Source organism: Bombina bombina, unplaced genomic scaffold (genome assembly GCF_027579735.1).
Source record: "Bombina bombina isolate aBomBom1 unplaced genomic scaffold, aBomBom1.pri scaffold_1068, whole genome shotgun sequence".
NCBI classification, from domain to species: domain Eukaryota; kingdom Metazoa; phylum Chordata; class Amphibia; order Anura; family Bombinatoridae; genus Bombina; species Bombina bombina.
The window spans coordinates 40785-67415 of NW_026510941.1; the positions used below are offsets into that span (position 1 = coordinate 40785).

General features: G+C 43.3%; 1 protein-coding gene across 1 annotated transcript in view; it reads left to right on the forward strand.

The window, feature by feature from the left end:
* Positions 1-299: 299 nt before the first annotated feature.
* LOC128643541 (SR-related and CTD-associated factor 4) overlaps positions 300-26631 on the forward strand; it is a gene marked incomplete at its 5' end in the record, with an annotated part of 47734 nt that continues 21402 nt past the window's right edge. The window contains 3 exons of the mRNA XM_053696385.1: positions 300-383; positions 978-1022; positions 25178-25339. Of these exons, the coding sequence (XP_053552360.1) occupies positions 300-383; positions 978-1022; positions 25178-25339 (291 nt within the window). The remainder of the gene's footprint in view (positions 384-977; positions 1023-25177; positions 25340-26631) is intronic.

Consider the following 26631-nt stretch of genomic DNA (forward strand, 5'->3'; position numbering starts at 1 on the left):
ATGCGTATTTCAGTTTTCACCTTTCTATCGATTTAACTTGATAGGCAGGAATTATTCAGTTGCCTAGATTAAAATATTGACATTACTTTTTAAACTGTAACACTTTCGATTGCTCTAAAATCAGCTTGAGCCACGTTGTTCATTTTAACATTATCTTGTATTTTTGCAAACTTTATTAAATGTGGATCAAATGTTTACATTGGCCACAAATACCAATGAAGGAAGATTTTGCAGAACTTCCTTGTTTGTTACGTATTTGCGATAACACTTTTTATAAATGTATATTTATTTTTTTACAGCTATTTTCACTAATGGATATGAAGCCACCTATTTCACGTGCAAAGATGATTCTAATTACTAAAGCTGCCATTAAAGCAATTAAGGTAGGAAATACTTTATGTTCTAATGTATTCTGTGCTTTTGTAAAAGCTTTTTCAAATATTTAAATGATTATGAAACCCCAAAAAGGTTTTGTGATTCAGACAGAGCATATCATTTTTTAAAAATGTCCAGTTTATTTCTATTATCAAATTTGCTTTGTTCCCAAAGAGATATCTAGGTAGGCATTGGGAGCACTACATGGCAGGACATTGTTATCCATTTTCAAGAACACTAGATGGCAGCACTAGCTTGCAAAACCGCTGCCATATTGTGTTCAAGAAATGGGCCGACTCCTAAACGTGCATCCCTGCTTTTCAACCAAAGAAATAAAGAGCATGAAGAAAAATTGCTAAAAGAAATTAGAAAGTTGTTTAGAATCGCATGCTCTACCTAAATCATAAGAAAAAAAATTGGGTTTCATATCCCTTCATATAAATTTGCATGTATTTTCTGTGAAGATAGCATTTATATAAAGTGTTAAATTTCCTATTTTATACAGTATTATGCTTTACGTACACGTGTGTGTGTGGTATTTTTTATGTAATCAAAGCTTTTATGTCAACTATTTTTGAAAACTGTTTCCTCTTGTCCACCAGCTTTACAAGCACGTTGTGCAAATTGTGGAGAAGTTCATCAAAAAGGTAAGCCTAATAACTAAGCTTTCTAAATATCTATGGTATTGCTAGACAGCTCATAAGTTTATGCAAACATAGAAATGAATTTACAAAGTAAAAGCTTCCCCTTTCTGTAGCTTCTTTTATATCCTGATCCAGCCAGTATTTTACCAATATGTAATCAAGGCTGATAAAGACAAAAAATGTTGAACAAAATATTTTAAATTTTATATCATTTATAAATAGGTACCAAAAGTATTGTATTTAAAATCCTAGCGTTTCTGGTGACTTTTCTACCTCTAAGCCAATAGCCGTGAGGGAAATCCAATATATGAACATTCTAAAATCACTTTGTTTTTAATTGCAAGATAAGTTATAATTTAAAAAAAAGTTTTTTAATAAAAAAATATTTAAATATTTACAATATACTGAGGGCATGATTAGGGAAATGTTTTCTATTGGACTATAATTCTTAACGGTTAGAGTTTTAAAAATTTGCATGTGAGATTCAACTCATGGCCACTAGGAGTAGGCAAAAATACCCCAAATAACAAGATCTTTTAATTCCTTCCGCCCACCTGCACATCTTCATTTTAAAGGGTTTTCAGACAAATGTGAAACCCATTATCCCCTTAAACAGCGGACCTTGGGCACAGGGGTGTATGGAGTACTGGGTAGTGACACTATATTTCCGTATGAGATAGTTACAAGCCTGCCACGGGTGTTGTGGGGTCTTGTTCCATAGCAGTTGTCGTCGTACTCTTGCACAACACTAGATGGGCTATCTACTGGACACAGTTTCTCTGCAGCTGAATAAGCACAGTAGAATGGGTGCTGCTAGGGTAATTAAGTACAGGAGCATTCACATAGCACACAGTTCATTAGTATGTACATTTTACATATGTACAGCAAAACCAGTGGACACACCAGGTATCACAAAGACATGTTCACCTAGAGTTGAACATACAAACAAAGGAATGGCTGGGATTTCAGGCTTCAGGAGAGGTTAAAAATTTCAAGTTTTATTGCACATAAACAATTGTAAAGCAGTCCATCACCACAGTAGCATACATCCGACGCGTTTCCTGCCCATTACGGCACCTCATCAGTTTTCACCTAGAGTAGAATGTTATAGGCCATACTTATTGTGTGCTGTTAGTCACATCTTACTGATAGAGGTTTAAGTGCAGTGTACTAGTAGTGCACCTATCTTTCAAATTGTGGATGACGTACATATTTATTTACAAAACTATACTTATTTCTCTTGTTAAGTGTAGTCAGTCCACGGGTCATCCATTACTTATGGAATATATCTCTTCCTAACAGGAAGCTGCAAGAGGATCACCCAGCAGAGCTGCTATATAGCTCCTCCCCTCACATGTCATATTCAGTCATTCTCTTGCAGCCTAACTAGATAGGTCGCTGTGAGAGGTCTGTGGTGTTTTTTAACTTAGTTTATTTCTACAATCAAAAGTTTGTTATTTTAAATAGCACCGGAGTGTGCTGTTTATTCTCAGGCGGCATTAGAAGAAGAATCTGCCTGCGTTTTCTATGATCTTAGCAGACGTAACTAAGATCCACTGGCTGTTCTCATCTGAGGAGTGAGGTAACTTCAGAGAAGGGGAATAGCATGCAGGGCCCCCCTGCAAATGAGGTATGTGCAGTAATTATTTTTCTGAGGAATGGAATTGACTGAGAAAATACTGCTGATACCAATGTAAAGTAAGTTCAGCCTTAAATGCAGTGATAGCGACTGGTATTAGGCTGATGAGTGTGTGTACACTGAATGTATTTTTCTAAGGAATGGAATTGACTCTGAAAATACTGTTAATACTGAAATAATGTATGAGCCTTAACTGCAGTAAAAGCGACTGGTAGCAGGCTTATTAATAATAATAATTCATAACTTTTCAAATGTATGTTTAAAACGTTTACTGGCATGTTAATCGTTTTTTGTGAGGTACTTGGTGATAAAACTTATTGGGGCATGATTTTTACCACATGGCCATCTTTGTTTTCTGCATAGAAACAGTTTTCTGAGCTTCCCCACTGTTGTAATATGAGTGGGAGGGGCCTATTTTAGCGCTTTTTTGCGCAGTAAAAATTCAGTCACAATCTGTCTACTTCATCCTCCATGATCCAGATCGTCTCTAGAGAGCTCAGGGGTCTTCAAAATTCATTTTGAGGGAGGTAATCAGTCACAGCAGACCTGTGACAGTGTGTTTTGACTGTGAGAAAAACGTTAATTATTAAATTGTTAATCCGTTTTTGGGTATTAAGGGGTTAATCATCCATTTGCTGGTGGGTGCAATCCTTTGCTAACTTAATACATTTACTGTGAAAAATTGGTTGCTATAACTATTTTGGTTCATTGTTATTTCAACTGTGACAGCTTTTTGTGCTTCTTAAAGGCACAGTAGCGTTTTTTATATTGCTTGTAAATTTATTTAGAAAAGTATTTCCAAGCTTGCTAGTCTCATTGCTAGTCTGTTTAAACATGTCTGACACAGATGAATCTCTTTGTTCACTATGTTTAAAGGCCAATGTGGAGCCCAATAGAAATTTATGTACTAATTGCATTGATGCTACTTTAAATAAAAGTCAATCTTTACATGTAAAGAAATTATCACCAGACAACGAGGGGGAAGTTATGCCGACTAACTCTCCTCACGTGTCAGTACCTTCGCCTCCCGCTCAGGAGGTGCGTGATTTTGTGGCACCAAGTACATCAGGGAGGCCCTTACAAATCACTTTGCAAGACATGGCTGCTGTTATGACAGAGGTATTATCTAAATTACCTGAATTAAGAGGCAAGCGCGATATCTCTGGGTTAAGGACAGAGCGCGCTGATGATGTGAGAGCCATGTCTGATACTGCGTCACAATTTGCAGAACATGAGGACGGAGAGCTTCATTCTGTGGGTGACGGATCTGATCCAGGGAGACCGGATTCAGAGATTTCTAATTTTAAATTTAAGCTTGAGAACCTCTGCGTATTGTTAGGGGAGGTATTAGCGGCTCTGAATGATTGTAACACGGTTGCAATTCCAGAAAAAATTATGAATCTGTTTGTTCACTATGTTTAAAGGCCAATGTGGAGCCCCATAGAAATATGTGTACTAAATGTATTGATGTCACTTTGAATAAAAGTCAATCTATATCTGTAAAGAAATTATCACCAGACAACGAGGGGGAAGTTATGCCGACTAACTCTCCTCACGTGTCAGTACCTTCGCCTCCCGCTCAGGAGGTGCGTGATTTTGTGGCACCAAGTACATCAGGGAGGCCCTTACAAATCACTTTGCAAGACATGGCTACTGTTATGACAGAAGTATTATCTAAATTGGCAGAATTAAGAGGGAAGCGCGATAGCTCTGGGTTAAGGACAGAGCGCGCGTATGAGGTGAGAGCCATGTCAGATACTGCGTCACAGTTTGCAGAACGTGAAGACGGAGAGCTTCATTCTGTGGGTGACGGATCTGATCCAGGGAGACTGGATTCAGAGATTTCTAATTTTAAATTTAAGCTTGAGAACCTCCGCATATTGTTAGGGGAGGTATTAGCGGCTCTGAATGATTGTAACACGGTTGCAATTCCAGAAAATATTATGTAGGTTGGATAAATACTATGCGGTACCGGTGTGTACTGACGTGTTTCCTATACCTAAAAGGCTTACAGAGATTATTAGCAAGGAGTGGGATAGACCTGGTGTGCCCTTTTCCCCTCCTCCCATATTTAGGAAAATGTTTCCTATAGACGCCACCACACGAGACTTATGGCAGACGGTCCCTAAGGTGGAGGGAGCAGTTTCTACTTTAGCTAAGCGTACCACTATCCCGGTGGAGGATAGTTGTGCCTTTTCAGATCCAATGGATAAGAAATTAGAGGGTTACCTTAAGAAAATGTTTGTTCAACAAAGTTTTATCTTACAGCCCCTTGCATGCATTGTGCCTGTCACTGCTGCGGCGGCATTCTGGTTTGAGTCTCTGGAAGAGGCCATTCGCACAGCTCCATTGGATGAAATTAGGAACAAGCTTAAAGCACTTAAGCTAGCTAACGCATTTGTTTCTGATGCCGTCGTACATTTAACCAAACTTACGGCTAAGAACTCCGGATTCGCCATCCAAGCGCGCAGGGCGCTATGGCTTAAATCCTGGTCAGCGGACGTGACTTCTAAATCTAAATTGCTTAATATTCCTTTCAAAGGGCAGACCTTATTCGGGCCCGGCTTGAAAGAAATTATAGCTGACATTACGGGAGGTAAGGGCCATGCTCTACCTCAGGACAGGGCCAAATCAAAGGCCAAACAGTCTAATTTTCGTGCCTTTCGTAACTTCAAGGCTGGAGCAGCATCAACTTCCTCCGCTCCAAAACAGGAAGGAGCTGTTGCTCGTTACAGGCTGGGCTGGAAAGTTAACCAGTCCTGGAACAAGGGCAAGCAGGCCAAGAAACCTGCTGCTGCCTCCAAGACAGCATGAAGAGAGGGCTCCCTATCCGGAAACGGATCTAGTGGGGGGCAGACTTTCTCTCTTCGCCCAGGCTTGGGCAAGAGATGTCCAGGATCCCTGGGCATTGGAGATCATATCTCAGGGATATCTCCTGGACTTCAAAACTTCTCCTCCACGAGGGAGATTTCATCTTTCAAGGTTATCAGCAAACCAAATAAAGAAAGAGGCGTTTCTACGCTGTGTACAAGACCTTTTACTAATGGGGGTGATCCACCCAGTTCCGCGGATGGAACATGGGCAGGGATTCTATTCAAATCTATTTGTGGTGCCCAAGAAAGAGGGAACCTTCAGACCAATCTTGGACTTAAAAATCCTAAACAAATTTCTAAGAGTTCCATCATTCAAAATGGAAACTATTCGAACCATCCTTCCCATGATCCAAGAGGGTCAGTACATGACCACAGTGGATTTAAAGGATGCCTACCTTCACATACCGATTCACAAGGATCATTATCGGTACCTAAGATTTGCTTTCCTAGACAGGCATTACCAGTTTGTAGCTCTTCCCTTCGGATTAGCTACGGCTCCAAGAATCTTTACAAAAGTTCTGGGCTCACTTCTGGCGGTACTAAGACCGCGAGGCATAGCGGTGACTCCGTACCTAGACGACATTCTGATACAAGCGTCAAGTTTTCAAACTGCCAAGTCTCATACAGAGATAGTTTTGGCATTTCTGAGGTTGCATGGGTGGAAGGTGAACGTGGAAAAGAGTTTTCTATTACCACTTACAAGAGTTCCCTTTCTAGGGACTCTTATAGATTCTGTAGAGATGAAAATTTACCTGACAGAGGCCAGGTTATCAAAACTTCTAAATGCTTGCCGTGTCCTTCATTCCATTCCACACCCGTCAGTAGCTCAGTGCATGGAAGTAATCGGCTTAATGGTAGCGGCAATGGACATAGTACCATTTGCGCGCCTGCATCTCAGACCGCTGCAATTGTGCATGCTAAGTCAGTGGAACGGGGATTACTCAGATTTGTCCCCCCTACTAAGTCTGGATCAAGAGACCAGAGATTCTCTTCTATGGTGGCTCTCTCGGCCACATCTGTCCAAGGGGATGACCTTTCGCAGGCCAGATTGGACGATTGTAACAGCAGACGCCAGCCTTCTAGGCTGGGGCGCAGTCTGGAACTCCCTGAAAGCTCAGGGATTATGGACTCAGGAGGAGAAACTCCTCCCAATAAATATTCTGGAATTAAGAGCAATATTCAATGCTCTCCTAGCTTGGCCTCAGTTAGCAACTCTGAGGTTCATCAGATTTCAGTCGGACAACATCACGACTGTGGCTTACATCAACCATCAAGGGGGAACCAGAAGTTCCCTAGCGATGTTGGAAGTCTCAAAGATAATTCGCTGGGCAGAGTCTCACTCTTGCTACCTGTCAGCGATTTACATCCCAGGCGTAGAGAACTGGGAGGCGGATTTTCTAAGTCGCCAGACTTTTCATCCGGGGGAGTGGGAACTTCATCCGGAGGTCTTTGCTCAACTGATTCTTCGTTGGGGCAAACCAGATCTGGATCTCATGGCGTCTCGCCAGAACGCCAAACTTCCTTGTTACGGATCCAGGTCCAGGGACCCGGGAGCGGTGCTGATAGATGCTCTGACAGCCCCTTGGGTCTTCAACATGGCTTATGTGTTTCCACCATTCCCGATGCTTCCTCGTTTGATTGCCAAGATCAAACAGGAGAGAGCTTCGGTGATTCTGATAGCGCCTGCGTGGCCACGCAGGACCTGGTATGCAGACCTAGTGGACATGTCGTCCTGTCCACCGTGGTCTCTGCCTCTGAGACAGGACCTTCTAATTCAGGGTCCTTTCAAACATCCAAATTTAATTTCTCTGAGGCTGACTGCATGGAGATTGAACGCTTGATTCTATCAAAGCGTGGCTTCTCGGAGTCGGTTATTGATACCTTAATACAGGCTAGGAAGCCTGTTACCAGAAAAATTTACCATAAGATATGGCGTACATTTTTATATTGGTGCGAATCCAAGAGTTACTCATGGAGTAAGGTTAGGATTCCTAGGATATTGTCATTTCTACAAGAGGGTTTAGACAAGGGTTTATCTGCTAGTTCGTTAAAGGGACAGATTTCTGCTCTGTCTATTCTTCTACAGAAACGTCTGGCTGAAGTTCCAGACGTTCAGGCTTTTTGTCAGGCTTTGGCTAGGATTAAGCCTGTGTTTAAGACTGTTGCTCCGCCGTGGAGCTTAAACTTAGTTCTTAACGTTCTGCAAGGTGTTCCGTTTGAACCCCTTCATTCCATCGATATCAAGCTGTTATCTTGGAAAGTTCTGTTTTTAATGGCTATTTCCTCGGCTCGAAGAGTCTCTGAGTTATCAGCCTTACATTGTGATTCTCCTTATCTGATTTTTCACTCAGACAAGGTAGTTCTGCGTACTAAACCTGGGTTCTTACCTAAGGTAGTCACTAACAAGAATATCAATCAAGAGATTGTTGTTCCATCATTGTGCCCTAACCCTTCTTCAAAGAAGGAACGACTTTGCACAATCTGGACGTCGTCCGTGCCCTGAAATTTTATTTGCAGGCAACTAAAGATTTTCGTCAAACTTCTTCCCTGTTTGTTGTTTATTCTGGACAGAGGAGAGGTCAAAAAGCTTCGGCTACCTCTCTCTCTTTTTGGCTTCGTAGCATAATACGTTTAGCCTATGAGACTGCTGGACAGCAGCCTCCTGAAAGGATTACAGCTCATTCTACTAGAGCTGTGGCTTCCACTTGGGCCTTTAAGAATGAGGCCTCTGTTGAACAGATTTGCAAGGCTGCAACTTGGTCTTCACTTCACACTTTTTCAAAATTTTACAAATTTGACACTTTTGCTTCTTCGGAGGCTGTTTTTGGGAGAAAGGTTCTACAGGCAGTGGTTCCTTCCGTGTAAAGATCCTGCCTGTCCCTCCCGTCATCCGTGTACTTTTAGCTTTGGTATTGGTATCCCATAAGTAATGGATGACCCGTGGACTGACTACACTTAACAGGAGAAAATATAATTTATGCTTACCTGATAAATTCATTTCTCCTGTGGTGTAGTCAGTCCACGGCCCGCCCTGTTTTTACGGCAGGTCTAAATTTTAATTAAACTCCAGTCACCACTGCACCCTATAGTTTCTCCTTTCTCGTATGGTTTCGGTCGAATGACTGGATATGACGTAGAGGGGAGGAGCTATATAGCAGCTCTGCTTGGGTGATCCTCTTGCACTTCCTGTTAGGGAGGAGTTATAATCCCATAAGTAATGGATGACCCGTGGACTGACTACACCACAGGAGAAATGAATTTATCAGGTAAGCATAAATTATATTTTTTTCAGACTTTGAAACACATATGGGGTTTAATATTGCGCCTGGCACTTATTTGGACACCTAATCTAGTCTAAAAGGCCCCTCCACTCTGGAATGAAGAGGGAGGAGGCCTCATTTTCGCGCCTCAATTGCGCAGTTGTTTTGACTAGGCAGTTCATGCAGCTTCACGTGGGGAGTCCAGAGACATCAGAAAGGACTTCAGAGAGGCTTGTTTACTACTTAAATAATCCCTACGGAAGATAAAAGCCACAGTAGAGGCTGTGGCATTGTACTGTAGTGTTTTTAACCGGTTAACTGCTGTTATTAGCTCCGGTTTGGGCATTAAGGGGTTAATTGGTTTGAAAATTTGTGTGCAATCTTTTCAAAGCATTAAGACACTGTAGTGAAAATTTCATTAAAATCGGATGTTTATTTGATGGTTTTTTGATGTTTCAGTAATAGTGTGCACTTTTATTATTTAAAGACACAGTAACGTTTTTGTCAAAAATAATTTTTATTGCATTGAAGTTCTGTATAAGTCTGTCAAACATGTTTGACCCTTCAGATAGCCTATGTTCTGTATGTTTAAAGGCCAAGGTGGTTCCCCCATTAAATTTATGTGTGAAGTGTGCCATAGCGTCCAAACAGCTTAAGGACCGTACAGTCACGCTTAAAGATGTAGCCCAAGATAATTCTTTAGCTGAAGGTAGTGAGGATAGCCCGCTATCCCCTCCTGTGTCAACACCAGCTATGCCTGCGCAAGCGATGCCCAGTACATCTAGCGCACCAATTGCTATTACTATGCAACAGTTAGCAGCAGTAATGGATAATTCTCTCGCAGCATTTTTATCCAAACTGCCAGATTTTCCAAGAAAGCGTGATTGCTCAGTTTTAAATACAGAAAATGAGCATGCAGAGGATAATTTATCTGTAGTGCCCTCACATCAATCTGACTTGGCGGTGAGGGAGGGCCTGTCTGAGGGGGAAATTTCTGACACAGGAAAAGTTTCTCAGCAGGCAGAGCCTGATACCATAGCTTTTAAATTTAAGCTAGAACACCTCCGCGCCCTAATTAAGGAGGTCCTAGCTACACTTGATGATTGTGACCCTTTGGTGGTCCCAGAAAAATTGTGTAAAATGGACAAATTCTTAGAGGTCCCAGTACACACTGATGCGTTTTCCGATACCTAAGAGGGTGGCGGATATCGTGACTAAGGAGTGGGAGAAGCCAGGTGTACCTTTTGTTCCCCCTCCTATATTTAAGATCCTATGGATAAAAAATTAGAAGGTTTACTTTAGAAAATTTGTGTTCAACAGGGTTTTCTTCTTCAACCAATTTCTTGCATTATTCCTGTAACCACTGCAGCGGCTTTTTGGTTTGAGGAACTAGAAAACTCGCTACAGAAGGAGACTTCTTATGATGAAGTCATGGACAGAATTCACGCCCTGAAGTTGGCTAATTCTTTCATTACAGATGCCGCTTTGCAGTTAGCTAAATTAGCGGCAAAAAATTCTGGTTTCGCAATCGTGGCGCTCAGAGCGCTATGGCTAAAATCTTGGTCGGCGGATGTGTCGTCCAAAACAAAATTGCTTAATATTCCTTTCAAGGGTAAGACACTATTCGGGCCAGAGTTGTAAGAAATTATTTCAGATATCACTGGGGGAAAGGGCCATGCCCTTCCACGGGATAGACCTTTCAAAGCTAAAAATAAGTCTAATTTTCGTTCCTTTCGCAATTTCAGGAACGGACCTGCTTCTACCTCTACAGCCACTAGGCAAGAGGGTAACGCATCCCAGCCCAAACCAGCATGGAAACCATTGCAAGGCTGGAACAAGGGTAAACAGGCCAAGAAGCCTGCTGCTGCTACCAAGACAGCATGAAGGGGTAGACCCCGATCCGGGACCGGATCTAGTAGGGGGCAGGCTTTCTCTCTTTGCTCATGCTTGCGCAAGAGATGTTCCGGACCCCTGGGCACTAGAAATTGTCTTTCAGGGGTATTTTAGAAAATGGGAGTGATACACCCAGTTCCAACAGGAGAACAAGGACTGGGTTTTTACTCAAACCTGTTTGTAGTTCCCAAAAAGGAAGGAACTTTCAGGCCAATTCTGGATTTAAAAATTCTAAACAAATTCTTCAGAGTTCCATCATTCAAAATGGAAACCATTCTGACAATTTTACCAGTGATCCAGGAGGGTCAATATATGACTACCGTGGACTTAAAGGATGCGTACCTGCATATTCCTATCCACAAAGATCACCATCAGTTCCTAAGGTTCGCCTTTCTGTACAAGCATTACCAGTTCATGGCTCTTCCCTTCGGATTGGCCACTGCTCCTAGAATTTTCACAAAGGTGCTAGGGTCCCTTCTAGCGGTGCTAAGGCCAAGGGGCATTGCAGTAGCACCTTACCTAGACGACATCTTAATACAAGCGTCGTCCTTTCACAAAGCAAGGGCTCATACGGACATTGTTCTAGCCTTTCTAAGGTCTCACAGGTGGAAGGTGAACATAGAAAAGAGTTCTCTGTCCCAGTTCACAAGGGTTCCCTTCCTGGGAACAATAATAGACTCGGTAGAAATGAAAATCTTTCTGACGGAGGTCAGGAAGTTAAAACTTTTGAACACTTGTCGAGTTCTTCAATCCATTCCTCAACCCTCCATAGCTCAGTGCATGGAGGTAATAGGACTTATGGTTGCGGCAATGGACGTGGTTCCCTTTGCTCAAATTAATTTAAGACCACTGCAACTGTGCATGCTCAAACAGTGGAATGGGGATTATGCAGATTTGTCTCCCCAGATACAAATGGACCAGAAAACCAGAGACTCACTCCTCTGGTGGTTGTCTCAGGATCACCTGTCTCAGGGAATGAGTTTCCGCAGACCGGAGTGGATCATTGTCACGACCGACGCCAGCCTCTTAGGATGGGGTGCGGTCTGGGAGTCCCTGAAAGCTCAGGGTCTTTGGTCTCGGGAAGAATCTCTTCTCCCGATAAACATTTTGGAATTGAGAGCGATATTCAATGCGCTCCAGGCATGGCCTCAACTAGCGGAGGCCAAATTCATCAGATTTCAGTCGGACAACATGACTGTAGCGTACATCAATCATCAGGGAGGAACAAAGAGTTCCCTGGCGATGAGGGAGGTATCCAAGATCATCAAATGGGCAGAGGATCACTCCTGCCATCTATCAGCAATTCACATCCCAGGAGTGGACAACTGGGGAGCGGATTATCTGAGTCGTCAGACTTTCCATCCGGGGGAGTGGGAACTTCACCCGGAGGTTTTTGCCCAGTTAACTCAACTATGGGGCCTTCCAGATCTGGAACTGATGGCGTCACGTCAGAACTCCAAAGTTCCACGTTACGGGTCCAGGTCCAGGGATCCCAAGGCGACATTGGTAGATGCCTTAGTTGCGCCTTGGTCGTTCAATCTAGCTTATGTCTTTCCACCGTTTCCCTTTCTCCCCCGGCTAGTAGCCAGGATCAAACAGGAGAAGGCTTCGGTAATTCTGATAGCTACTGCGTGGCCACGCAGGACTTGGTATGCAGACCTGGTGAATATGTCATCGGTTCCACCATGGAAGCTACCTTTGAGGCAGGAACTTCTAATCCAAGGTCCATTCGAACATCCAAATCTAGTTTCTCTGCAACTGACTGATTGGAGATTGAACGCTTGATTCTAGCTAAGCGTGGGTTTTCGGAATCAGTTATAGATACTCTGATCCAGGCTAGAAAGCCTGTCACCAGGAAAATTTGCCATAAGATATGGCGGAAATATCTTTGCTGGTGCGAATCCAAGGGTTACTCATGGAGTAAGATTAGGATTCCAAGGTTACTATCTTTTCTCCAAGAAGGTTTGGAGAAAGGTCTGTCAGCTAGTTCCTTAAAAGGACAGATATCTGCTCTGTCTGTTTTGTTACACAAGCGTCTGGCAGCCGTGCCAGATGTTTAGGCGTTTGTACAGGCTTTAGTCAGAATCAAGCCTGTCTACAGACCTGTGGCTCCTCCATGGAGTCTAAATTTAGTTCTTTCAGTTCTTCAAGGGGTTCCGTTTGAACCTCTACATTCCATAGATATTAAGTTGCTATCTTGGAAAGTTTTGTTTTTGGTAGCTATTTCTTCTGCTAGAAGAGTTTCTGAATTGTCTGCTTTGCAGTGTAATTCACCCTATCTGGTGTTTCATACAGATAAGGTCGTTTTACGTACCAAACCTGGTTTCTTCCAAAAGTGGTTTCCAATAATAATATTAACCAGGAAATAGTTGTTCCTTCTCTGTGTCCTAATCCAGTTTCTAACAAGGAACGTCTGCTACACAATCTTGATGTGGTTCGTGCTTTGAAGTTTTATCTAAAAGCAACTAAAGACTTCAGACAAACATCGTCCTTGTTTGTCGTCTATTCTGGCAAGAGGAGAGGTCAAAAGGCGACTGCGACCTCTCTGTCTTTCTGGCTGAAAAGCATCATCCGGTTGGCTTATGAGACTGCTGGAAGGCAGCCTCCTGAATGAATTACAGCTCATTCCACTAGAGCTGTGGCTTCAACATGGGCTTTCAAGAATGAGGCTTCTGTTGAACAGATCTGTAAGGCAGCGACTTGGTCTTCACTGCATACATTTGCCAAATTTTACAAATTCGATACTTTTGCTTCTTCGGAGGCTATTTTTGGGAGAAAGGTTTTACAAGCAGTGGTGCCTTCCGTTTAGGTTACCTGACTTGTTCCCTCCCTTCATCCATGTCCTAAAGCTTTGGTATTGGTTCCCACAAGTAAGGATAAAGCCGTGGACCGGATACACCAATGTAGGAGAAAACAGAATTTATGTTTACCTGATAAATTTCTTTCTCCTACGGTGTATCCGGTCCACGGCCCACCCTGGCATTTGGTCAGGTTTAAATTTAATTTTGTAAACTACAGTCACCACTGCACCCTATGGTTCTACTTTTTCTCCTAACCGTCGGTCGAATGACTGGGGGGCGGAGCCTGAGGGGAGCTATATGGACAGCTCTGCTGTGTGCTCTCTTTGCCACTTCCTGTAGGGATTGAGAATATCCCACAAGTAAGGATGAAGCCGTGGACCGGATACACCGTAGGAGAAAGAAATTTATCAGGTAAACATAAATTCTGTTTTTATAACAAAAATCTGATCTTTTTACAAGTTTTTATTACATTTGGAACGTTTTATGGGGTTTATTCCACATGGCATATATTTAGACACCTATTTATGTTTGTGAAGGCCCCACAACTGGAGAGGGAGGGGGCCTAAATTTCGCGCCTCAATTGCGCAGTTGTTATTGCAGAAAGCTTCATGCAGCTTCACGTGGAGGGTCCAAAGATTACTTGAGGACTTCATAGAGGCTTATTTTCGATCAAAATTAATCCCCAAGGAAGGTAGGGCCACAGCAGATTGCTGTGGCATGGTGCTGTAGTTTGCTAACCGGTTGCCAGCTTTACTTTGCTCCGGTTTGGCCATTAAGGGGTTAATTGACTTGAAATTCACTGTGCAATCATTTCAAAGCATTAGGATCATATGGTGAAAATTTCATAAAGATTGGGTTATGTTTTGAGATTTAGTAAAAAAGCGTGCGATTTTTATTATTTAAAGGCACAGTACTGTTTTTTCTAAAATTTTATTTTTCTGTATTTGAGTGCTGTCTAAGTCTGTTTAACATGTCAGAGCCTTCAGATAGACGTTGTTCTATGTGTTTAATAGCCATGGCGGAACCCCCTTTACATTTGTGTTTAAAGTGTGCTAAGGTATCTAAGCATTTTAAAGACCATGCAGTGCACAAGATGATTCTTTAACGGAAGGTAATGAGAATAGTCCACCTTCCTCTCCCCATGTGTCGACACCAGTTACGCCCGCGCAAGCGATGCCTAGTACCTCTAGCGCATTGGCCCCTATTACATTACAACAATTAGCAGCAGTCGTGGATAATTCCCTTGTGGCTTTTCTATCCAAACTGCCAGTTTTTCCTAAAAAGCGTGATAGCTCAGTTTTAACAGAGGATGAGCAATCAGAAGCTTTGGATGATTTATCCGTTGTACCCTCACAACACTCTGAAGTGGCAGTGAGGGATGTGCTGTCCGAGGGAGAAATTTCTGACACAGGAAAGGTTTCTCAGCGGGCAGAATCAGATTCCTTAGCGTTTAAATTTAAGCTGGAACACCTCCGCGTACTGCTTAAGGAGGTTTTAGCTACTCTGGATGATAGCGACCCCATGGTGGTCCCAGAAAAATTGTGTAAAATGGACAAGTTTCTAGAAGTCCCTGTATACACTGATGCGTTTCCGATCCTGAAGAGGGTGGCGGATATTGTAACTAGGGAGTGGGAGAGACCAGGTGTACCTTTTGTCCCCCCCCCCCCCCCTATCTTTAAGAAAATGTTCACCATACCTGACCCCAGGCGGGACGCGTGGCAGACGGTCCCTAAGGTAGAGGGAGCAGTTTCACACTAGCCAAGAGCACAACCATACCAATAGAAGACAGTTGTGCTTTCAAAGATCCTATGGATAAAAAATTAGAAGGTTTACTAAAGAAAATATTTGTTCAACAAGGTTTCCTTCTTCAACCGATTGCCTGCATTATTCCTGTAACTAATGCAGCAGCTTTTTGGTTTGAGGCGCTGGAGGAGTTGCTCCAGAGGGAGACTTCATATGACGAAGTTATGGATAGAATTCATGCCCTAAAGCTGGCTAATTCTTTTATCACAGATGCCGCTTTACAATTAGCTAAGTTAGCGGCGAAAAATTCTGGTTTTGCCATTATGGCGCGGAGAGCGCTGTGGCTCAAATCATGGTCGGCTGACGTGTCGTCCAAAACAAAATTACTAAATATTCCTTTCAAGGGGAAGACCCTTTTCGGACCCGAGTTGAAAGAAATTATTTCGGATATCACTGGGGGAAAGGGCCATGCCCTCCCGCAAGATAGATCGTTTAAGGCCAAAAACAAGGCTAATTTTCGCTCCTTTCACAACTTCAGGAGCGGTCCTGCTTCAACCTCTGCAAACGCAAAGCAAGAGGGTAACGCTTCACAGCCCAAAGCAACCTGGAAACCCTTGCAGGGCTGGAACAAAGGTAAACAGGCCAAGAAGCCTGCGGCTGCTACTAAGACAGCATGAAGGGGTGGCCCCCGATCCGGGACCGGATCTGGTAGGGGGCAGACTCTCTCTCTTTGCTCAGGCTTGGGCAAGAGATGTCCCAGATCCCTGGGCATTAGAAATCATTGCTCAGGGATATCTTCTAGAATTCAAGGACTCTCCTTCAAGGGGAAGGTTCCACATTTCTCGTTTGTCTTCAGACCAGACAAAGAAACAGGCGTTCTTACGCTGTGTAGAAGATCTACTAAAGATGGGAGTTATATATCCAGTTCCAATTGCAGAACAAGGACTGGGTTTTTATTCAAACCTGTTTGTAGTTCCCAAAAAGGAAGGAACTTTCAGGCCAATCCTGGATCTAAAAATTCTAAACAAATTCCTCAGAGTTCCATCATTCAAAATGGAAACCATTCGGACAATTTTGCCGATGATCCAGGAAGGTCAATATAGGACTACCGTGGATCTAAAGGATGCGTACCTACATATTCCTATCCACAAAGATCACCATCAGTTCCTAAGGTTCGCCTTTCTGGACAAGCATTACCAGCCTTTCGGGTTGGCCACTGCTCCCAGAATTTTTACAAAGGTGCTAGGGTCCCTACTAGCGGTACTAAGACCGCGGGGCATTGCAGTAGCACCTTATCTAGACGACTTCTTAATACAGGCGTCGTCTTTTCACAGAGCCAAGGCTCATACAGACATTGTTCTGGCCTTTCGAAGGTCTCACGGGTGGATGGTGAACATCGAAAAAAGTTCTCTGTCCCCGCTCACAAGGGTTCCCTTCCTGGGAACACTAATAGACTCGTAGAAATGAAAATATTTCTGACGGAGGTCAGGAAGTTAAAGCTTTTAACTACTTGCCGAGTTCTTCATTCCATTCCTCGGCCTTCTGTAGCTCAGTGCATGGAGGTAATCGGGATTAATGGTTGCGGCAATGGACGTGGTCCCTTTTGCCTGAATTCATCTCAGACCACTGCAACTGTGCATGCTCAAACAGTGGAATGGAGATTATGCAGATTTGTCTCCTCAAATCCAACTGGACCAGAAAACCAGAGATTCTCTTCTCTGGTGGTTGTCTCAGGATCACCTGTCTCAGGGAATGTGCTTCCGCAGACCGGAGTGGATCATTGTAACGACCGACGAAAGTCTGTTAGGCTGGGGCGCGGTCTGGGGCTCCCTGAAAGCTCAGGGCCTATGGTCTCGGGAAGAGTCTCTTCTCCCGATAAACATTTTGGAACTGAGAGCGATATTCAACACGCTCCAGGAATGGCCTCAGCTAGCGGCGGCCAAATTCATCGGATTTCAGTCGGACAACATCACGACTGTGGCGTACATCAATCATCAGGGAGGAACAAAGAGCTCCCTAGCGATGAAGGAAGTAACCAAGATCATCAAATGGGCGGAGGATCACTCCTGCCACCTATCTGCAATTCACATCCCAGGAGTAGACAACTGGGAGGCGGATTTTCTTAGTCGTCAGACTTTTCACCCGGGGGAGTGGGAACTCCACCCGGAGGTTTTTGCTCAGCTGACCCAGCTATGGGGCATTCCAGAATTGGATCTGATGGCGTCCCGTCAGAACACCAAACTTCCTCTTTACGGATCCAGGTCCAGGGACCCCAAGGCGGCACTGATAGATGCTCTAGTAGCGCCTTGGTCCTTCTATCTGGCTTATGTCTTTCCACCGTTTCCCCTTCTCCCTTGGCTGGAAGCCAGAATCAAACAGGAGAAGGCTTCGGTAATTCTGATAGCGCCTGCGTGGCCACGCAGGACTTGGTATGCAGACCTAGTGGAAATGTCATCTGTTCCACCTTTGACACTGCCATCGAGGCAGGATCTTCTAATTCAGGGTCCATTCAAGCATCCAAATCTAGTTTCTCTGCAACCGACTGCTTGGAGATTGAACGCTTAATTCTATCTAAGCGTGGGTTCTCTGAATCGATTATAGATACTCTGAACCAGGCTAGAAAGCCTGTCACCAGGAAGATTTACCATAAGATATGGCAGAAATATCTTTGTTGGTGTGAATCCAAGGGTTACTCGTTGAGTAAGATTAGGATTCCCAGGATATTGTCTTTTCTCCAAGAAGGATTGGAGAAAGGTATGTCAGCTAGTTCCTTAAAGGGACAGATATCTGCTCTGTCTATCCTGTTACACAAGCGTCTGGCAGAAGTACCTGACGTTCAAGCATTTGCACAGGCTTTAGTCAGAATTAAGCCTGTCTATAAACCTGTGGCTCCTCCATGGAGTCTTAATTTAGTTCTTTCAGTTCTTCAAGGGGTTCCGTTTGAACCTTTACATTCCATAGATATTAAGTTATTATCTTGAAAGGTTTTGTTTTTGGTAGCTATTTCTTCTGCTCGAAGAGTTTCAAAATTGTCTGCTTTGCAGTGTAATTCACCCTATCTGGTGTTCCATGCAGATAAGGTTGTTTTGCGTACCAAACCTGGTTTTCTTCCGAAAGTTGTTTCTAATAAGAATAATAACCAGGAAATCATTGTTCCTTCTCTGTGTCCTAATCCAGTTTCTAAGAAGGAACGACTATTACACAATCTTGATGTGGTTCGTGCTTTAAAATTCTATTTAAAAGCAACTAATGATTTCAGACAAACATCATCCTTGTTTGTTGTCTATTCTGGTAAGAGGAGAGGTCAGAAAGCGACTGCTACCTCTTTCCTTCTGGCTGAAAAGCATCATCCGATTGGCTTATGAGACTGCTGGACAGCAGCCTCCTGAACGAATTACAGCTCATTCCACCAGAGCTGTGGCTTCCACATGGGATTTCAAGAATGAGGCTTCTGTTGAACAGATTTGTAAGGCAGCGACTTGGTCTTCACTGCATACTTTTGACAAATTTGATACTTTTGCTTCTTCGGAGGCTATTTTTGGGAGAGAGGTTTTGCAAGCAGTGGTGCCTTCCGTTTAGGTTACCTGACTTGTTCCCTCCCTTCATCCGTGTCCTAAAGCTTTGGTATTGGTATCCCACAAGTAATTATGAATCCGTGGACTGGATACACCTTGTAAGAGAAAACAGAATTTATGCTTACCTGATAAATTACTTTCTCTTACGGTGTATCCAGTCCACGGCCCGCCCTGGCATTTAAGTCAGGATAAAAAAAAATTTCGTTTAAAACTACAGTCACCACTGCACCCTATGGTTTCTCCTTTTTCTCCTAACAGTCGGTCGAATGACTGGGGGGGCGGAGCCTGAGGGGGAGCTATATGGACAGCTCTGCTGTGTGCTCTCTTTGCCACTTCCTGTAGGGAATGAGAATATCCCACAAGTAAGGATGAATCCGTGGACTGGATACACCGTAAGAGAGAGCAATTTATCAGGTAAGTATAAATTCTGTTTTTTTGGGCAATAACGTTTTTTGGCAACTTTATTGAGGGTACATTTGGCTTATTTTTTGGGTCTCAGAACCCACATGGCTAGTTTAAAACCGCTCTGGTGCGGTACTTTGAGGCTGTAAAGACATCAAGTGAGATGGGCGGGGCCTATTTTCGCACCTCAGATGCACAGTTCTATTCTCTTAGCAAGCAGCAAGCTCCAACTCCAGAGGGCCCTTGTGGAAGTTTTGGGCCAAATCGAAGCTTTAACCCCATTTTTCCAATCCCTGAGGGCAGGTAGGCGCCACAGCAGGGCTGTGGCGAGGTGCTGGGGCTGTTTTTTTCCGGATTTAGGCCTTATTATCAATCCGATTTGCACAATAAAGGGTTAAATATTTGTTTTTCTTGTGGGTCAAACTTAACTACACAAATATTTGAAAAGATTGGTGTATTTTAAAGCAGTTTTGCAGAACGTGTATGCTTTTTTTTTCTCTTAAAGGCGCAGTACCGTTTTTTAAGATTATTTTTTCACTAAATAAAGTGTTTTCAAGCTTGTTTGTAGTAATTACTAGCCTGTTCAACATGTCTGACATTGAGGAAAGTCAATGTTCAATATGTTTAGAAGCCATTGTGGAACCCCCACTTAGAATGTGTCCCTCATGCACTGAAAGGTCAATAAATTGCAAAGAACATATTTTAGCTACTAAAAGTATGTCGCAGGATGATTCTCAGTCAGGGAGAATCAGGTTATGCCATCTAATTCTCCCCAAGTGTCACAACCATTAACGCCCGCACAAGCAAGTCAAGTACTTTTATTGCGTCTAATTCTTTCACCCTGCAAGATATGGCCGCAGTTATGAATACTACCCTCACAGAGGTTTTATCTAAACTGCCTGGGTTGCAGGGGAAGCGCAGTAGGTCTGGTGTGAGAACAAATGCTGTGCCCTCTGACGCTTTATTAGCCATATCCGATGTACCCTCACAATGTTCTGAGTTGGGGGTGAGGGATTTCCTGGCTGAGGGAGAGATTTCTGATTCAGGAAAGATGTTCCCTCAGACAGACTCAGATATGACGGCTTTTAAATTTAAACTAGAACACCTCCGCTTGTTGCTCAGGGAGGTTTTAGCGACTCTGGATGATTGTGACCCTATTGTAATTCCAGAGAAATTGTGTAAAATAGACAGATTTCTAGAGGTTCCTGTCTACACTGATGTTTTTCCGGTCCCTAAGAGGATTTCAGACATTGTTACTAAGGAGTGGGATAGACCAGGTATTCCGTTCGCTCCCCCTCCTACTTTTAAGAAAATGTTTCCCATATCAGACACCATGCGGGACTCGTGGCAGACGGACCCTAAGGTGGAGGGAGCTATTTCTACCCTGGCTAAGCGTACAACTATACCTATTGAGGACAGTTGTTCTTTCAAAGATCCTATGGATAAAAAATTAGAGGGTCTCCTAAAGAAAATATTTGTTCATCAGGGTTTTCTTCTCCAACCTATAGCGTGCATTGTTCCTGTAACTACTGCAGCTGCTTTTTGTTTCGAGGCTCTGGAGGAGGCTCTTCAGGTTGAGACCACATTAGATGATATTCTGGACAGAATTAGGGCTCTCAAGCTAGCTTATTCTTTCAATACAGATGCTGCTTTTCAACTTGCTAAATTAGCAGCAAAGAATTCAGGTTTTGCCATTTTAGCGCTTAGAGCGTTATGGCTTAAGTTCTGGTCTGCTGATGTGTCATCAAAATCTAAGCTTTTAGCCATCCCTTTCAAAGGTAAGACCCTATTCGAGCCTGAACTGAAAGAGATCATTTCAGACATCACTGGAGGGAAAGGCCATGCCCTTCCTCAGGATAAGACAAATAAGATTAGGACCAAACAAAATAATTTTCGTTCCTTTTGAAACTTCAAAGGTGGTCCCTCTTCCCCTACTGCAAAACAATAGGGGAGTTTTGCTCAATCCAAGTCAGTCTGGAGACCTAACCAGACTTGGAACAAAGGTAAACAGGCCAAGAAGCCCGCTGCTGCCACCAAGACAGCATGAAGGGGTAGCCCCCGATCCGGGACCGGATCTAGTAGGGAGCAGACTTTCTCTCTTTGTTCAGGCTTGGGCAAGAGAAGTTCAGGACTCCTGGGCTTTAGAAATCGTAACCCAGGGGTATCTTCTAGATTTCAAAGATTCTCCTCCAAGGGGGGGATTCCATCTTTCTCAATTGTCTGCAAACCAGACAAAAAGAGAGGCGTTCTTACACTGTGTAGAAGACCTATTTACCATGGGAGTGATCCGCCCAGTTCTGAAAACAGAACAGGGGCAGGGGTTTTACTCCAATCTGTTTGTGGTTCCCAAAAAAGAGGGAAACCTTCAGACCAATTTTAGATCTCAAGATCCTGAACAAATTCCTCAGAGTCCCATCCTTCAAGATGGAGACCATTCGGACTATTTTACCAATGATCCAGGAGGGTCAATATATGACCACCGTGGACTTAAAGGATGTGTATCTACACATCCTTATCCACAAAGATGACCACCAGTTCCTCAGGTTCTCCTTTCTTGACGAGCATTACCAGTTTGTGGCTCTTCCCTTCGGGTTGGCCACAGCTCCCAGAATTTTCACAAAAGTGCTAGGGTCCCTTCTGGCGGTTCTAAGGCCGCGGGGCATAGCAGTGGCACCTTATCTGGACGATATCTTAATTCAGGCATCGACTTACCAACTAGCCAAGTCTCACACGGACATTGTGTTGGCTTTTCTAAGATCTCACGGGTGGAAGGTGAACGTAAAAAAGAGTTCACTTATCCCTCTCACAAGAGTTCCATTCTTGGGAACTCTGATAGATTCGGTGGACGTGAAAATTTTTCTGACAGAGGTCAGGAAATCAAAGATTTTAACCACCTGCCGAGCTCTTCATTCCATTCCTCGGCCGTCAGTGGCTCAGTGTATGGAGGTAATCGGACTAATGGTAGCGGCAATGGACATAGTTCCGTTGGCTCGCTTGCATCTCAGACCACTGCAACTATGCATGCTCAAACAGTGGAATGGGGATTATGCAGATTTATCTCCTCAGATACATCTGGATCAAAGGACCAGAGACTCTCTTCTTTGATGGTTGTCACAGGATCATCTGTCCCAGGGAATGTGTTTCCGCAGGCCAGCGTGGATCATAGTGACGACGGGCGCCAGCCTATTGGGTGCAGTCTGGAATTCCCTGAAAGCACAGGGTTTGTGGACTCAGGAGGAGGCTCTCCTCCCGATAAATATTCTAGAACTGAGAGCGATATTCAACGCGCTTTCTGGTGTGGCCTTAGCTGGCTTCCAGTCGGACAATATCATGACTGTAGCATATATCAATCATCAGGGGGTGAACAAAGAGTTCTCTAGTGATGATAGAGGTTACCAAAATAATTCGATGGGCAGAGACTCTTGCCATATATCAGCAATCTATATCCCAGGAGTGGAGAACTGGGAAGCGGACTTTCTAAGTCGTCAGACTTTTCATCCGGGGGAGTGGGAACTCCATCCGGAGGTGTTTGCACAATTGATTCAGCAATGGGGCACGCCAGAATTGGATCTGATGGCATCTCGTCAGAACGCCAAACTTCCTTGTTACGGGTCCAGGTCAAGGGATCCTCAGGCAGTACTGATAGATGCTCTAGCAGTACCCTGGTCGTTTAGCCTGGCTTATGTGTTTCCACCATTTCCTCTCCATCCTTGTTTGATTGCCAGAATCAAACAGAAGAGAGCTTTGGTGATTTTGATAGCACCTGCGTGGCCCAGCAGGACTTGGTATGCAGATCTGGTGGACATGTCATCTCTTCCACCATGGACTCTGCCACTGAGACAGGACCTTCTGATTCAAGGTCCGTTCCAGCATCCAAATCTAGTTTCTCTGCGGCTGACTGCCTGGAGATTGAACGCTTGATTTTATCCAAGCGGGGTTTCTCTGAGTCGGTCATAGATACCTTGATTCAGGCTCGAAAGCCTGTCACTTGGAAAATTTATCATAAGATATGGATGATTGGAGAAAGGACTTTCAGCTAGTTTGTTAAAGGGACAGATATATGCTTTATCAATTTTACTGCACAAGCGTCTTGCAGTTGTTCCAGACGTTCAGTCGTTCTGTCAGGCTTTAGTTAGAATCAAGCCTGTGTTTAAACCTGTTGCTCCGCCATGGAGTTTGAATTTAGTTCTTAAGTTCTTCAAGGGGTTCCGTTTGAACCTATGCATTCCATAGATGTTAAGCTTCTATCTTGGAAAGTTCTGTTTTTAGTTGCTATCTCTTAGGCTCGAAGAGTTTCTGAATTATCTGCATTGCAATGGACTCGCCTTATCTTGTTTTCCATGCTGATAAGGTGGTTTTGCTACCAAACCTGGATTCCTTCCTAAGGTTGTTACTAATAGGAATATTAATCAGGAGATTGTTGTTCCTTCTCTGTGTCCTAATCCTTCCTCTAAGAAGGAGCGTCTGTTGCACAACTTGGACGTGGTTAGTGCTTTGAAGTTTTACTTGCAAGCGACCAAAGATTTCCGTCAAACATCTTCTCTGTTTGTTGTCTATTCTGGAAAACGTAGAGGTCAAAAAGCTACGGCTGTCTCTTTCTTTTTGGCTGAAAAGCATCATCCATTTGGCATACGAGACTGCTGGACAGCAGCCTCCTGAAAGGATTACAGCTCACTCTACTAGAGCTGTGGCTTCCACATGGGCTTTTAAAAATGATGCTTCTGTTGAACAGATTTGTAAGGCTGTGACTTGGTCTTCGCTTCATACCTTTTCCAAATTTTACAAATTTGATACTTTTGCTTCTTCGGAGGCTATTTTTGGGAGAAAAGGTCTTCAAGCGGTGGTGCCTTCTGTTAAGCCATCTGTCTTGTCCCTCCCGTTCATCCGTGCCCTGTAGCTTTGGTATTGTATCCCACAAGTAAAGGATGAATCCGTGGACTTGTCGTACCTTATAGAAGAAAAGTAAATTTATGCTTACCTGATAAATTAATTTCTTCTATGGTACGACGAGTCCACGGCCCGCCCTGTCATTTTCAGACAGATTATATTTTTTGATTTTAAACTTCCGTCACCTCTGCACCTTTTAGTTTCTCCTTTTTCTTCCTGTACCTTTGGTTGAATGACTGGGGGGTGGAGCTAAGGGAGGAGCTATATAGACAGCTCTGCTGTGGTGCTCTTTGCCACTTCCTGTTAGCAGGAGGATAAAATCCCACAAGAAAAGGATGAATCCGTGGACGACTCGTACAATAGAAGAAATTAATTTATCAGGTAAGCATAAATTTACTTTTTTTCCACAACATGCATATTACATATGGCCCAATCAGCATCCATTTAAATAGTGGTGCAAAGGGTATGCCTGAAAATGGTATTCCATGTATCATCTGCACGGCGTCTGCATATAGCTTGTAATATGGACATTTGATTACTGAGCTTAGTGAACTTTGTGTTCCAAGACGCTCAGTCATATTCATATAGTAATTATATATGTTGTAAAAATCAACAAACTAATGGTTAAACAAAATTCAAAGAAAACTTGGTACAACTTATATCTGCCACTATGGGGTCGATTTATCAAAGACTTTCGCCAGCCTTTGACCCCCTACGACTGCAGGTTCTCACATGAGAACCTGCAGTTCGTATTTAACAAGCAGCGGTCATCAGACTGCTGCTTCCCTAACCTCTCGCCACCTCTTAGGTGGTGAATTTCAATCTCCCCGGTCTTGTTCGACCGGGGAGATTGACAGCTCCAGCCCTTTCGTATTTGGCATGGGGCGGCATTGCACGAGCGCAGAGGCAAGCTGTGCCCCTGCTGCAGCTTGATAAATCGACCCCTAAGGAGTGTATGGAACCTTTTATCTTCCCTAAATACCTTTATAGTAATTGCATTTAAATGTAAGTTTAAAACCAAACCCTTGCAGTACCATTAAGTAACAGTATATACTGCTAAATACGACCTTTTTCTTTTTTTTTAGTGCAAACCAGAATATAAAGTTCCAGGATTATACGTCATTGATTCAATTGTTCGCCAGTCTCGCCATCAGTTTGGAATTGATAAAGATGTATTTGGTCCAAGATTTATTAAGAACTTAACTGCAACGTTCCAGTGTTTGTATCTCTGCCCTACAGAAGAAAAGGTAACTGAAGTGTTTTGAACTTTTGCTTTACTACTTCCAAAAAAAGTTAACAATAAAATAATTAGTTACGTATGTTTTGCTTAATGTTTTTAAAATCTTTAAAGTATGTATAGAATTATACAATTAGTTGCATGGCCTAAATCACAATAGTGCTGTCATCCCCATAATTTACCCAGTAATACTATAATTCTACTCATATCTGTTGCATCATCTTCCAGATCTACACCATACTGTCATAGGTTTACAATCAGGCACTTGTCATGACATCATGGTTCTGGGTTCTTCGATTCTGCTTGCATGATGGTATATAGATCTACCTTGCACACATCCTTAAAGGGACACTGTACCAAAAAATTTTCTTTTGTAATTCAGAAAGAGCATGCAATTTCTCTTGCAAGGTGTATCCAGTCCACGGATTCATCCTTTACTTGTGGGATATTCTCATTCCCTACAGGAAGTGGCAAAGAGAGCACATAGCAGAGCTGTCCATATAGCTCCCCCTCTAGCTCCACCCCCCAGTCATTCTCTTTGCTGGCTCTAAGGGTCTCTCTCGGGAGGGTAAAGTGAATGTGGTGTTAGAATTTTACAAATTCGATACTTTTGCTTCTTCGGAGGCTATTTTTGGGAGAAAGGTTTTGCAAGCAGTGGTGCCTTCCGTTTAAGGTACCTGTCTTGTTCCCTCCCTTCATCCGTGTCCTAAAGCTTTGGTATTGGTATCCCACAAGTAAAGGATGAATCCGTGGACTAGATACACCTTGCAAGAGAAAACAGAATTTATGCTTACCTGATAAATTACTTTCTCTTGCGGTGTATCCAGTCCACAGCCCGCCCTGTCATTTAAGTCAGGTAAAAAATTTTGTTTAAACTAGTCACCACTGCACCCTATGGTTTCTCCTTTTTCTTCCTAACCTTTGGTCGAATGACTGGGGGGTGGAGCTAGAGGGGGAGCTATATGGACAGCTCTGCTGTGTGCTCTCTTTGCCACTTCCTGTAGGGAATGAGAATATCCCACAAGTAAAGGATGAATCCGTGGACTGGATACACCGCAAGAGAAAGTAATTTATCAGGTAAGCATAAATTCTGTTTTTAAGCAATTTTCTAATTTACTCCTATTATCAATTTTTCTTCGTTCTCTTGCTATCATTATTTGAAAAAGGCATCTAAGCTTTTTTTTTTGGTTTCAGTACTCTGGACAGTACTTTTTTATTGGTGGATGAATTTATCCACCAATCAGCAAGGACAACCCAGGTTGTTCACCAAAAATGGGCCGGCATCTAAACTTACATTCTTGC